Consider the following 15031-nt stretch of genomic DNA (forward strand, 5'->3'; position numbering starts at 1 on the left):
TGCATTTTTTTAAATATCTTTGGTCTATCAATTCCTTCAACGTGTGGATTCTCCTAGAAACCTTGAATACACAATGTATAAAACATTTCCAGTATGAAATATTCTGTCCCATAGAAATGTGCATTTCCAGACCAGCCACTCCCCAGCGGTTTTCTTGGTCTCACAATGTTGAGAAGTAGCAGACAGACATAAAGAGGCTGCCACCCTCAGTTACTTCTTTGGAACCAATCAGCACTTTTGTTGTCTTATCATGCTTCACATACATGCCTTTGCTACCTTTTCATTCACTGTCTTAACACTTAAATGATGCTGAGGTGCCTATATTTATACTCCCACTTCTGCAAAATGCTTTGGCTATACCTTGTTCCATCTGCTGGTTGGGATGGAGGTCTGAAGTTGTCAGTAGTCTTTGCACCTGTTGTTTTCTCCTGAAAATCACCCCCTTCATGTTTGTTGAACCACATGATCCTGTGCAGGTGGTTTTCAAAGTGTGGTCCCTGGACATATTAAAAATGCAAATTCTCAGGCCCAACCCCAGGACCTATGGAACCAGAAGTCCTGTGGTGGGGTAAGGAATTATTCAACAATCCTTCCAGGTGACTGATTCACAGGCAAGTTCCAGAACCACATTAGGGATTGCAAAAAGGGGGTCTTTAAATTCTATCAGTCCTTACTCATTTATCTGAAGGAATTCCTCTGTAAAATACATTCCTAATTAAGTAGGTTACCCTGAATGGCAATGTGTGGATAAAAGGCAGGATAATCATGATTTTCCTTTAATTGCCCATTTTCAGTGTTAGTAGTTAGTGCCTAACTTGCTTAATTGTGTGTTTCTGTTTGTTCAGTTTTGGCTGAGTTTTTACACTGTCATTATAAATCAACAGCATGTTTTTAATATAGTCACTCAGTCTCAATCAATGCAGCCACCATTGTTTGCTGGCTCCAATGCCTCTTCTGGCCCCAGTGCTCCCTGACGGTTTCCAGCTCAGACACCTTTTTAGGCTCATCTTAAACATTTCCTCCCCCAGCCCAGGAATCAGCAACTCTTACTTGCCATCATACTTTCTTGGCAAAGCTGTGGGAAACAGCAACTCTCCTCCATCACAGCCCCTATGGAAGAGAATTTGGGAACGTCTAACAAAACAATATGTACATTTACCCTTGGACCCAGAAATTCTACTTCTAGGACTCCACCTCAAAGAAACTGGCGAAGAAAATGACTTCAAGCACACAGTTACTCATTGTGGCATCTGTAATACTGGAAATAACACAAATGCCCATCACTGGAGGGTAAGGTACACTCATGCAGCCAAAGGAAGGAACAAAGACTCACTGATAAGGAGTGACCTCCGGATATGCAGACAAGGAATGCACAATGGTCTATACATCATAATGCAAATACAGATTTTCTTTCTTCTTCTCTTTAAACATTTAGCTAAGAAGATAACTAAAGTGGTTGCTATGAGGGAGAGAAGGGAGAGAATGCAGGAACAATTAAGGAGGTTAGCTCCAAATATAAGGGACTCTGAAAGAACATAAATGTTTTACATATTTGCAAACTAAGTTTGTAAAGACCATCCTTAAAATTGAAAAACAGACAGTAATATCAATGACCCTACCTGCTGTGGACTGGAGTCTACAGAAGCCAGCCCTGAGACAATTACTAGGAAGGAGACCCCAAGTAGCAGCTGAAAGCAAGTGGGGAAAGAAGAAATCCATCTGTTTCCTTTAGTATCCGGTTATTTAAATACTTTAGGACACATGTTCACATATTAAACCATTTGCTTACTAAGAACAAGGAGAATATGTTTATTTCTTTCATGTGCTGTCAGCATCGAAATTCATTTTTACTTAATTATATACTACAACAAAATTTCTGGATTTCGATATTTCAGGTCAACAAACAGGCCTCAAGTCAAACAGTATAAGCTCATAAATGGACTTGGAATAGAAATAGGTTTGTAATTTATGTTTATTTAAGAATCATGCCCAGTTTTATTAGTTCACAAGAATGAAGCCTCACACTTCCTGGCTGTTGATTACTGGCAAGCTTCTGGCCACCAGGTAGATGATACCTATTCGAATGGTGGCCCTTGTTCCCTTGAAGACAGGGTATCAATAGGACAGTTATGATATAAAAGCACACATGAGCTATTATTATACATGGGTACAAAGTCGGTCACCTCTGGCCCAATCAGTAGGAGCGAATGGCTGGAGGGACTGTGGCACAGTCTGCCTCATTCAAAGTTCTGTCAATGACGGGTCTATACTCCAAGGAGACCTTAAAAAGAAAAATTGATAGACAAAATTTGTAGAAAACCACACAAACAGCATTCTCTTATGCTCTTTTGAAAAATTAACTATAAAACTTATTTTTAGGGGCACCTGGGCGGCTTAGTCGGTTAAGCACCCGACTCTTGATTTCGGCTCAGGTCACGATCTCACGGTTCAGTTCGTGAGTTCGAACCCTGAATGGGGCTCTGTACTGACAGTGCACAGAGCCTGCTTGGGAGTCTCCTTCTCTGTCCCTCCCCTGTTCTCTTTCTTTCAAACTAAATTAAAAAAAAAAAAAAAATTGGCAAATTTCAGGAACTTAAAACCACAAATATGTACTAGAGTATTTTTCACTAACAAACTCAAAAAGGATCTAAAAGCACAACAGGGCCATGTAAATTATGGTAAATCCATGTAGTGAAATACAGCAATTAAAATAACAATGTACAAAATTCTTGATGCTTTACACAAATGCTTAAGAAGTAGGTGAAACCCTGTATATACTGTCATGCTTTAATTACATTTAAACTATATATTTTTCTACTCATATTTAAGGAAAGTGTATAAACATACATATAAGGAAAAGTGTATAAACATACATGCAAAACCTGAAGGAAATATTTCAAAATGATAATAATGAAATAAGATAAAATTTCAAAATAAATTTTCAAAATAAACTTCAAAATTTCACAAATAAAAATTTCAAAATAATAATAAGGGGTATCTGTGATTGGTGATCTTACAAATGTTAATTTCCTTTATCTTGCACTTTCTATACTTTCTAAAATGAGCACTTCTTATATAATTGTAAAAAATCTTGAACGTTACCAAAAATAGGATTGTACTGAGACAGAAGTCTGATACCTTTCTCAATAATTCTTTTGATGTTTATTTTTGAGAGAAAGCATGCACGATTGCGAGAGTGGGGGAGGGGCACAGAGAGAGAGAGACAAAGAGAGAGAAAGAAAGTGCGAGAGACAGAATCCCAAGCAGGCTCTGTGCTGTCAGTGAAGAGCCCAATGCGGGGCTTGACCCCACAAACTGTGAGATCAGGACCTTAACTGAAATCAACAGTCAGACACTTAACTGACTGAGCCACCCAGGTGGCCCCAGTCTGATATCTTTCTACATACACTGTCAGAAAATAGCCTTCATGCAAAATTATGAAAATCACTGCCTGCCTGAAATAGCAGACACTAGGCACTCTGTATGAAGTGATGACAACAAAGCACAATGCAATTTCTGCAGACTGAGACAAATGATTGAGATGATCCCTTACAAGCCTGAAAAGCTTAAGGGTACACACTTTGTATCTTATTTCGGACTCTTAACGCCCAGGAGAAAAGTCAAATGGGTAAATTACCCTTCGGTGGAGTAAGACTGTGAGCCTTTATTGTACTTGTAGCTGGTTGTTCCCAGCACCCTCACCCCCTCCCCTGCTTGCTGTGCCCAGGCCAATGCCAAGGGCTGCACAGCATACCCTGGGTTCCCTGAGGCTGCACCCTGAGGTGGTCCGACCAATGGGAAGAAAGGAGTGTTTTCCCGTCCCACCCCCACCCCCGATCTTGCTCTCTATGGGCTCCAGAATCCTCATCCCCTCCCCTGCTATCCAGGCTTGGGTGCTCACTCCTTGCCCAGTGCTAAGCTGTGGAAGACCAGCCCTTCTGAACCACCTGCCCATGCTGAATTCTGCCTCCAGACAGAAGCGGACTGACAAGGTCTTTTCCAGCGGTATCTCAAATCTGTCAATGGTCGACTTAAATCCATGCTGCTTCTCCCAGTCCGTCATACGCTGAACTCTAGAACATGTGGGACAGCGTATTTGTCAGTGCTACGTGAACAGAACATGCCCCCATATACCTTCCCAGTCTTGATGTCGACGTAGGAAAGGGTGTGTTTCCTCCAGTGTTCCTCAAATGGCTTCCTCTGCTGCCCCTGGATGGGCTTGGAGTAATCATACTCGTCAATCCGCTCCTGAGGCCAGAGAAAGTGTATTTCAGAAAATACCACTAACAATCACACTTCAAGTTTCTTACTTCTCTAACAGCAATTTAACCGGAAAATATGGCAAACTCATTGAAATGATACATGAGAGACCAGTCTGCTATGAATCCCCCTAGATCCCACCCAACAAGGAGGTATCCACTGACCCAACCAGACCTTGTTCTGAGCTGGGACATTCCTAGTCCATTTTTCAACCCATGCCTTCTTCCTTCTACAATCCCTAATGAAAAACCATTTTGTGTAGATCTGATCTAAAACAACACACAATGTGAAAAACAGTGCAACTGAGTCCCAAATGCAGGTGGGATGGAGAGATGAGACACGTGATCCATCTGCCAGTGGTCAGTCCTCCAGAGGACCTGTCCACCCTGGGGCTCCCAGACAGGCCGTTCCTCACTCCAGGGCCTCCACGGCCCAGGTCCCAACAAGGGTAGAATCCACTGAGGCCACAGAGCTAGCAGTGGGTCTGCAGCACCATGAGCTCAGAGCTCCATTTCTACAACCAGTGGGTGGTTGGGTGTGGAAATCAGATCTTTTATGCACTTAAAAGTTTATCAAATACTTTGTATTGCTGCTCTGTACTCTGGGAACTTTCATCTTCTTTCAGCTTTTATTGAAATGTTTCAGTTCTAGCAATTACATTAAAATTTTGTTCAAAAACTCTCAAAGAGAAGCTGAACACTATTAAGGAATACCCGGCACATAGTAATGAATAAGAATGTACAAGAGCCTCTTAAAATGAAAACCAGGGGCACCTGGCTGGCTCAGTCGGTGGAGCACGCAATTTTTGATCTCAGGGTTAAGCGTTTGAGCCCCATGTTGGGTGTAGAGACAAATTACTTAAAAATAAAATTAATTAATTAAATAAAATAAAAACACTTTGCTTCTGTTTCTGCTGAGTGAAGTGAGTGGGGTGGTGGGGGAAGGCAAGCAAGTGGGGCTAGCACCTTCTTTCCCTTTTTGTTTATTTATAAGAGAAAGGAGCATGAGCGGGGGAGAGGGGTGGAGCGACAGAGGAGAGAGAATCCCGACACAAGGTTTGATCTCACAAATGGTGAGATCATGACCTGAGACGAAATCAAAAGTCAGATGCTTAACTGACTGAGCACCGTGCCCCCCCCCCCCCAGGTGCCCCACCTTCCCTTATTTCTGAACACATACCTACAGGTGAGCTCTCCCAGGGGAAGCAGCTTCCACCTGCTTATCTGCTAACACTGAATGAAAACTCATTCATCTCATCACACAAACTGCCAACCAACAGCCTAGAGAAGCTTCTAGTTCTCAGTACATGTGACAAATGTGCTTAATTAATATTAATCTAATCCAGCTCCAGTCAGTGGAAGGTAAATTAACAAAGTTTCACAGCTGACTGGTGAGCCTGCTACCAGGAACACTAATACTGTCCCAGACCAAAGCCTGTCTGTCTGGAAAGTGGCTCGGGTCCTGGCGATATTCCATCCTAAATTCGTGTTTGTTCCCGAGTGCCCATTTCCTTGATGTTTTGCTGTCATATGCTGAGTGCTCTGTTCTGGAAAAATCTGACAACTGTACTCTGCATAAAAATCAGGTCATTTAAAAAAGTAGTGACCCAATGGGGCGCCTGGGTGACTCAGTCAGTTGAGCATCCAATGTCGGCTCAGGTCATGATCTCTCGGTTCATGAGTTCGAGCCCCGTGTCAGGCTCTGTGCTGACAGCTCAGAGCCTGGAGCCTGCTTTGGATTCTGTGTCTCCCTCTCTCTGTCCCTCCCCAACTTGTGCTCTGTCTCTCTCTCAAAAATAAACATTAAAAAAAACCAAACATTAAAAATTTTTTAAAAAGTGACCCAAGATGAGATCAGGTCTCAAATGATGATTTCCTCATTATTTTAAGTCAGTAAGTTAGCATTTTCTGGCAATAATACTCGGACTGCACAGTAACCTTTGACCAAGTAAAGTTCAGGTGTGTTTTGCTCAGGGTGCTACTGGCAGCAGGAGATACTGATCCAAACCAAGAAAAAGGTCACACTGGTAGTAAACACAGTGATACCAAAGTGTAAAAGTTATCAGGGGGGGAAAAAAGGGCATACTTTTTAAAATTTACTTTTGGGAAAATTGAGTGAAATGCAGAGAAAGTACAGGGTTAGGGACTAAGCAAGGCCAGGTGAGAGAAGGCCTGATGTGCAAATAGGGTATGTTGTGAAGGCGCACCTTATAATCTTCCCTGGCATGAGCACCTCGTGACTCCTTCCGAGCCTCCGCTCCATAAATGGTCTGAAGTGCACAAAGCATCAGGTTCTGCAGCTCTAGGGTCTCCACCAGGTCGGTGTTCCAGACCATTCCTGAGGACACACAAGGCACCCATGAGAGACAGGATCCAGTCAGATGGGTACTCCAGGCTGTAGCTATGGGCTTGCCAGCATCCACACAAATAGCAAGGACGGGTAAGTCAGCACTAAGTGGGATGGACAGGACCCTGAGGCAGCCTCCCTTGCAAATGCCCAGCCCCCCAATTGTGTGCAGGGGCCCACAGAAATGCTCACCCCGGTCAAATGTCTTCAGATATTTTAGGTCTCCATAGAGCTGGCTGATTTTCTCACAACCTTCCTGTAACACACTTCCCACACGGAACACTGCAGCATGATTTTGCATCGACTGTAACACAAAATACCATTTGTAAATCTTCAATTCATATGAAAAGCCATGCCAAGAACCATTAAACCCTTTAGATTTTTTCTTATGCATTTCACCTTTTTTTTTTTTAATTTTTTTTTTCAACGTTTATTTATTTTTGGGACAGAGAGAGGCAGAGCATGAACGGGGGAGGGGCAGAGAGAGAGGGAGACACAGAATCGGAAACAGGCTCCAGGCTCTGAGCCATCAGCCCAGAGCCCGACGCGGGGCTCGAACTCACGGACCGCGAGATCGTGACCTGGCTGAAGTCGGACGCTTAACCGACTGCGCCACCCAGGCGCCCCATCATTTCACCTTTTTAAAAAAGATTTTATTTTATTTAAAAAAAATTTTTTTTTTCAACGTTTATTTATTTTTGAGAGAGAGAGAGAGACAGAGCATGAACGGGGGAGGGTCAGAGAGAGAGGGAGACACAGAATCTGAAACAGGCTCCAGGCTCTGAGCTGTCAGCACAGAGCGCGACGCGGGGCTCGAACTCACGGACCGCGATATCATGACCTGAGCCGAAGCTGGCCGCTCAACAGACTGAGCCACCCAGGCGCCCCCAAAAAGATTTTATTTTTAACACAAGGCTCGAACTCACAAGCCCAAGACCAGGAGCTGCACACTCCACTGACTAAGCCAGCCAGCCATGGCTCATTGTGGTTCTGATCTGCATTTCCCTGATGATGAGTGACATTGAGCATCTTTTCATGTATCTGTTGGCCATCCATAGGTCTTCTTTGGAGAAACATCCATTCAGCCCTTCTGCCCATTTCTTAGGCTGTTTTTGCACTATTGCGTTGTAGGAGTTCTTTATATATTTTGGGATATTAGCCCCTCATCAGACATATAATTTGCAAATATTTTCTCCCATTCTATACGAGAAAACTGTTTTACTGTTTTCAGTGTACTGATTTTTCTCCTCCTTGGTTAAATTTATTATTCCCAGGTATTTTATTCTTTCTGATACAATTGTAAATGGGATTATTTTCTTAATTTCTCTTTCAGAAGATTTATTCTTTGTATACAGAAACAACAGATTTTTATGTATTGATTTTGCATATTTCAACACTACTGAATTCACTTACCAGGTCTAAGTTTTTTTGGTGGAGTCTGTGTCAAATATGATCTGATACATCTATAGTGACTTTTACTTCTTTCTTTCCAATTTGGACACCTCTTATTTCTCTTTCCTGCATGACTGCTCTAGCTAGGACTTCCAGTATTATGTTGAATGAAGTGGTAAGAGTGAACATTGTCTTGCTCCTATGTTAAGACAAAAAGCTTTTAGCTTTTCACCACTGAGTGTGACAGTAGCTGTGGGCTTGTCACATATGGCCCTGATTACACTGAGGTACACTCCCTCTATACCTGCCTTGTTGAGAGTTTTATCGTAAATAGATGTTAAATGAAGTTCTGATTAATGCTTTTTTATTAATTTATTTCATTAATTTTTTTAACGTTTATTCATTTCTGAGACACAGTGAGCAGGGAAGGGGCAGAGAGAGAGGGAGACACGGGATCTGAAGCAGGCTCCAGGCTGAACTGTCAGCACAGATCCCGACGTGGGGCTTGAACCCACGAACTGCGAGACCATGCCCTAAGCCGAAGTCAGACGCTCAACTGACTGAGCCACCCAGGCACCCCAATGCTTTTTAAATTTTTTTAATGTTTATTTTTTAAGAGATAGAGTGTGAATGGGGAAGGGGTAGAGAGAGAGAGAGGGAGATACAGAATCCGAAGCAGGATCCAGGCTCTGAGCTGTCAGCACAGAGCCTGATGCAGGGCTTGAACCCACGAGCAGTGAGATCATGACCTGAGCTGAAGTCAGTCACTCAATTGACTGAGCCACCCAGGTGCCCCTGATAAATGCTTTTAAAACATGACCCTATGTTCCTATTAAGTACATGTCTTAAATCCACGTCCGTTATTTAAAATGGAACATTGTGCATTTAGGGAAGGCAGTTTGTGGAACTTGGCCAAGATCTGTGATTCCAAGCAGACTTACTTCTGAGGCATAATGTACTGAGTGGTGGCAGAAAGGTGTAAGGGTTCCACCTTCGAATTCCCAAGGAGACAGCAGTTCCTAGACTTGCTCCACCCTCGAGATCTGGTGGTAAATGTTCTAGGAGCAGCAGGTGGCTCCTTGCTGACACAAACTAAGAAGTGCTAAGATTATGAGGTGGTCTGCAGTGAGCCTGGAGTGGATGGTCATAAAGTAGAGGGAGAAGTGAGAAGCCTGGGAGCGTTCCCTGGTGGACTTCTGGTTAAATACTGTAAAAACTCCTCATGTGTCAAACTCCTGTATGGTTTTCTTGTTTATGCTCATAAGAAATGGGACATGAAATAAAACTGAAATTTATTTTAGGATCTACCTTTGTTTCCTATCACTCACCGAATGACCTTTCATCACGCTTGAAAAAACCCCTTTATCCCATGCTTAATCACAGCGTGTGCCTGGGCCTACTTCTGGACTCTATGCAACTGATCTAGATGTCTCCTTCTCTATCACAGACTAACACAGCTTGTTGACTTAGTTCTATTTAACAGATACCTCATCTATTTCTTTAGAATGATACATAATTTAAAAATTATAAAGCATACCATCAAACGTCTTGGCTTTTCAGCAAAAGCAAAGGGAAAAAGCTATCTCAGAATCTAGTAAATGTTAATTAAAACATTCTTTTATGTTCTTCAGCACTCATGTTGTCATACTCTTTAGGGTTAGGTTTATTCAAGGTATTTTAAACTTTTTGGCTGCACTGTGAAGATCATTTTCAAATGGATTACTGCAGGTATACTGGAAAGCTACTCATTTTTATATATGAATCTTTTATCCAGATGCTTTACTTCATTCTTGTTTTTATTAGTTTTCCACTTCCCATCTTGGAATTTTTATTTGTATCAGTAAGCAATAATTTTGTCTACTCCTTTTCAATACATTCGTCATTTCTTTTCTCTTTCTTACGTATTTACTGGAATCAGCAAAATGATTACTCCGTCCCCCAACTCAAATGTACATTCCACGAGGGCAGGATTTTTTGTTTTCTTTGGATGACTCGGGCATCTAGAATACTGCCTGGCACACAGCAGATACCAATTCAGATGGTCCCTAACCTATGAGGTTTTGAGCAATGATTTTTCAACTTTACAAGGAAACAAAAGGGATCTGCATTCAGAGAAACCGTACCGGGAACTGTCACCTTTTCCCAGGCTAGCAGTGTGCATTAGGGTGCACTCTCATGACTCTGGGTGGCGGTAGCAGCTGCAGCTCCCACTGAGCCCCATGATCCTGAGGCTCAATAACCATCTCCACTCACACAACCACTGTTTTTCACTTCCAGTACAGTATTCAATAAATTACGTGAGACAGACCACACCCTGTTATAAAATAGGCTTCATGTCAGATGAACTTTCCCTACTGCAAGCTAACCTAGATGCTCTGAGCACATTTAAGGCCAGCTAAGCGAATGTTCAGTAAGACAGGTGTGTTCAATGCATTTTTTCAGGACCTAACCCCATTGTAAGTCAAAGATCTGTACATGCCTTATTTAGTGGGAATACCTCTAAGGTTTCCTATTTCAAAATCTCTCATGGATTCACCATTTCCATATCCAAACGGAAGTTCCTACTATCCAGTGCAATGATTACATCTGTCCTAGCTGGCCTCCCAACTCCTGGTATCAGTACCCCACAAAAGTCCTGCACAGATCACTTGACTGGTTTCCTTAAACATACCTTTGTCCTTCACACATGCTATTTGCCTTACCTTTCCAGGAAGCCTCCCTGAAGCCCAGTCTCACCTGAACACAGAACCACACAGTCCTATAAAAGCTGCATGGTGCAACTTTTGGTGGTGAGCATTTGTGCCACTGGACTCCTTATCAGAATGTGACTAAAGCAAAGGGTGGCTTCTTTTTGGAAAATGCCTCCACAAATTCTTACAAATAATTTCAAGTGGACAGAGATCTTACTTATGGACCAAGGATCTCTGTAGTCGAAGAACCTGATGGATCCCTAGCTGTTTTACATACTACTTTTATTGATCTAACCCTGCGTTATCCAATGCAGTAGCCATGTGTAGCGATTTATATTAAATTGAAACTGAATAAAACTCAGTTCTTTAGTCACACTAGCCACATTTCACATGCTGCACAGTCACATGTGGTCAAAGACACATGTTCCCATCCTCAGAGAACATCCCATCAGACATGCTGATCTAGAAGATAAATACTGTGACGACAACTAGTGCACAGATTACCATTTCCTCCCAAAACCCACACTCTCCACTCTTCCTGACTTTATTTAGGGGATACAACGGCCCCAGTTTAAAGACATTTCCCAGAGTTGCTAGAAGCTGGGTGTGATGATAGGATTAACTTCTTGGCAATGAGATGTGCTGGGCTTTCAGGAAGCCTGGTATAAGGAAGTTCCCAGCCGGGACCTTCTTGGACCTTCCACTCTCTCTCCCCCTTCAGGCTGTGACATACACACAACAGAAGAGAGGGTCTGAGGAGCCACATACAAGCACGGTGGGATGCAGAAGTTGTAGTTTCCACCCTGGGCTGCTACCTGCGGCCTTCTGTGTGCAATGTGTCCTCTTGCTACTCAACCCGGGCCTGGCACAGGACTGTGGACACAATGGCCTGCTCACTTCAGAGCACAGGTGCTTACCTTCTGCATGTTGAGTCGTAGTTCTGATGTTCTTAGGGTTCCATCAGCAAACCTCAACTTATCAAGATTCATGACAGACTCTTCTCCAGCATTTGGTTTAATTGGAGGAACTTTATCTCCTTAAAAAATATACAAACAAAAAGCTAGAATTTAATGGCTTTTGGAAAATGTACCCGTAACCTGAGCCAATGTTCCACCCAAGCCACCCTTTAACTGAAGCACCACATATTGACTTGGGGCCGTAAACATATAAAGACAAAATTTCTGGCAAGGAGGAGGTATCCAGTAAGAAATCTTTGAACAAAACAGAAACTATTCTTAAGCTTAAAAATTAGATTTATGCAAAGACACCTTGCAGTATTACTCTGCAGAAGGGAGAACTGGCACCTTCAGGTAGTGAGCAGTTTCCAACAATTCTGCCACCACCACCCACCCCCACCACCACGTGGTCCTCATTCAAAGATGAGGGAGGACCTGGTCTGGCACGTTTAAAAGTCTCTTGCTGATTCAGACCCTTATATCTGCTTACCCAAACTTCAAGATTTGCTCTTCTTGCTTTTCTAAAAAATAAAGATAAATGTTTTGAAGATTTTTTAAAGGTTTTTTTTGGGGGTGGGGTAACATGTTTTGAAATGTATTTTTTTTAAGAGGTAAAAGGGGCAGAAGGTATGAAAAACAGGAAACAAAGGTTTGCAGGTAAAGTTGGGCTGCTCACAGCTGCTCTCTGCAAGGGGCCAGGGCACTGGTCTCTCATGTGACATGCCCCAATTTTAGGCTGGTTACAGTGTCTTCTTCTTCTTCTTTTTTATAATGTTTATTCATTTTTGAGAGACACAGAGTACAAGCGGAGTGGGGCGGGGGAGACACAGAATCCGAAGCAGGCTCCAGGCTGTCAGCACAGAGCCTGACATGGGGCTCGAACCCACAAACTGTTATATCATGACCTGAGCCGAAGTCGGACACAACTGACTGACCCACCCAGGTGCCCCTGGTTGTGGTTTCTTCTGCTTTTGTTTTTAACGTTTTTAAAAAGTGATCATTTACCAAAATTGTTTTTCTTTAGGTGCATAGTTCTACAAACGTTGACACATGGTATGGATTCCTGTAACCATCATAATAGGATCCAGATTAGGGTTTAAACATTTTAATGTTTAAAATATTCGTATTTGGGAAAATATAGTGATGCTTTTCCTTTTCTTTTTGTTTTTAAAAGTTAAAGTATAATTATCATTTTTGGTGTAGAGTTTTGCACATTTTGCCTCACAGAGTCACCATGAGCAGGACGGCAACCACCAAGCCGTGTTATTCCCTAGTTCTGTCTCCTCCAAGATGTTATGTAAATAAAGTTAGATGTATGTATATAGCCTTTTAAGCTTGGGTCATACAACCTAATATGTTTCGAAATGCATTTGTGTTGTTGCATGTAGGAGTAATTTGTTCCTTTTTACCGCTAAGTTTAAAAAACTTTTTAAAACTGTATACTGATCCTTCAGATATAAAAGTACAAGACACTCATTTTTTCTAACAATATTAAAAAAAATTTTTTTTTTTTTTTGAGAGTGAGAGTGAGAGAGAGAGAGAGAGAGAGAGAGAGAGAGAGAGAATGAGTGCGTGCGTGAGCAAAGGAGCAGAGGGAGAGAATCCTGAGCAGGTTCCAAGCCCCTGATGTGGGGCTCAATCCCATGACCCTGGGATCAGAGTTAGATGCCCCGAAAGTATTCTTACAAAACTTCCTTTTTCTCTTTTTCAAAGAAAAGAAACCTCAAATTTTCTGCTTTCCTCTGAGATCTGATTTTAGGCTTCACTGCTATAGTGAAATGAGCATTAGATTTGGTATCAGACCAGGTGGGTTCAACTCCTGCCTCTGCAGCAAACACCGGGACAGGGCCCCACATCTGCCCTTCACAGCCTGGACTTGTAGTCAGAGCAAGGGGAAGGGTGGCTGAAAATACAACTGTCCTTCTCCTTACATGTATCTGCTAACTGCAGACGTAAAGGGGAGCACGGCATGGTATACTAAGGGCTGTGTTTAACTAATGGGATAGTAAGATTTTCACCAACTTAAAGTCCATACGAAAAGCTTTTGTGCAATAAAAATAGCACAACTGATACTAAATAGTCACCGTCAATGAAGCGTAACGAGAAGAGCAGAGGCCTGGGGATCCCACGACACTTCCCTTGGGAACAGTGACTTCCCCTCACATGTTGTTCTGAGCAAATGGGCCAACACAATCTACATGAAGACCCTCTGAGTGTCAAAGCGACAGTAAGTGTCCTGTTCACAGTGGGACTCACCCTTCTAGCACATGGCATTTTTTCCTCAGCAGATTATTTTAACAGAAGAACGCAATCACTGACTTGAATCCACTGTATCAATGCAGGGACGGATATGACCCAATCCTCTGTTTTGTGTACATTACGTCCTCCCTTTCTGCTTTAATAGGGTATTTATATTTTGTTTTTAGAATCTAAATTACTTTTCCATAAGTACTGAAAACTACTCTATCGTCATACCTGTTTAAAATATTTCACTACAAATAAGTAATTTATATTGAGCAAGCAACTATGTGATAAACCTCCCCTTAAAATAACTCCCTAACAATGACTTTTCTAAGCAGAACACAAGGACTATATATAGGACAGAACCTGACCAAAACCAGGTTACCTTCTTAATTGTTAAGACCCTCACCCAACCTGTGTCTAGTCTCAAGTCTATCACCATATAAATCTCTGATTGCTCTGTTTCCTCACTTATAGGGGGTAAAAAGAGACTACCCCCTCCATGATCACTAAACAAATTTCCAATTACAAATCAAGACATGGCAACCTCCTGCCTCCTGAAACAGCCTGGAGAAACACATACCGGGTCTGCAGGACTCCGCGATACTCAGGGCACACGCCCGACCAAAGACAACCAGATCCAAGAGTGAGTTTGCCCCAAGACGGTTGGCACCATGCACTGAGGCGCAGGCAGCCTCCCCACAGGCATACAGGCCGGGCACGATCTGATCCTGGCCATTCACATGCCTCAGAACCTGTGGAAGGAAGACTGAAGACTTAGGAGCAAAGTCTGCACAGGACTGCTTCCTGCGGTGGGGTGTCTGCATGCAGGGGCAGAGGGAGGAGGGCAGGTGAAGGCCAGATCTGCTCTCACCTACAGGGAACTCTCTGTGTCAGTCTAGTCTCCGCCCTCTGCACCCAGACACTCAGCCACCCCAGGCCAAGACAGATCAAAGGATCCCATGTGGCAGCACCTGTGATTTTAATGCCACACCTACTGCTCACGAGAAACCTAGCTCACCACCTCTAACTGATCCCCTACTCCCTCACTCTGACTCTGGATTCGAATGAAGGGAAGGGAGTAGGGCAGACTTGAGTTGTAACTCAGATGCTTCCAGCCTATTACTCACCTATGAACGTAATCTC

General features: G+C 42.8%; 1 protein-coding gene across 3 annotated transcripts in view; it reads right to left on the reverse strand.

The window, feature by feature from the left end:
• Positions 1–1954: 1954 nt before the first annotated feature.
• The window catches only part of SDHA (succinate dehydrogenase complex flavoprotein subunit A), a 30256-nt gene continuing 17179 nt past the window's right edge, over positions 1955–15031 (reverse strand). For all 3 annotated transcript variants that reach the window (XM_047848445.1, XM_047848446.1, XM_047848444.1), the window contains exons 10-15: positions 14469–14640; positions 11606–11724; positions 6799–6910; positions 6467–6597; positions 4135–4248; positions 1955–2281 (exon numbers count right to left, since the gene is read on the reverse strand). In XM_047848445.1, the coding sequence (XP_047704401.1) occupies positions 2195–2281; positions 4135–4248; positions 6467–6597; positions 6799–6910; positions 11606–11724; positions 14469–14640 (735 nt within the window). In that variant the 3' untranslated portion in view covers positions 1955–2194. The remainder of the gene's footprint in view (positions 2282–4134; positions 4249–6466; positions 6598–6798; positions 6911–11605; positions 11725–14468; positions 14641–15031) is intronic.

Source organism: Prionailurus viverrinus, unplaced genomic scaffold, assembly GCF_022837055.1.
Source record: "Prionailurus viverrinus isolate Anna unplaced genomic scaffold, UM_Priviv_1.0 scaffold_63, whole genome shotgun sequence".
Taxonomy (NCBI): Eukaryota; Metazoa; Chordata; class Mammalia; order Carnivora; family Felidae; genus Prionailurus; species Prionailurus viverrinus.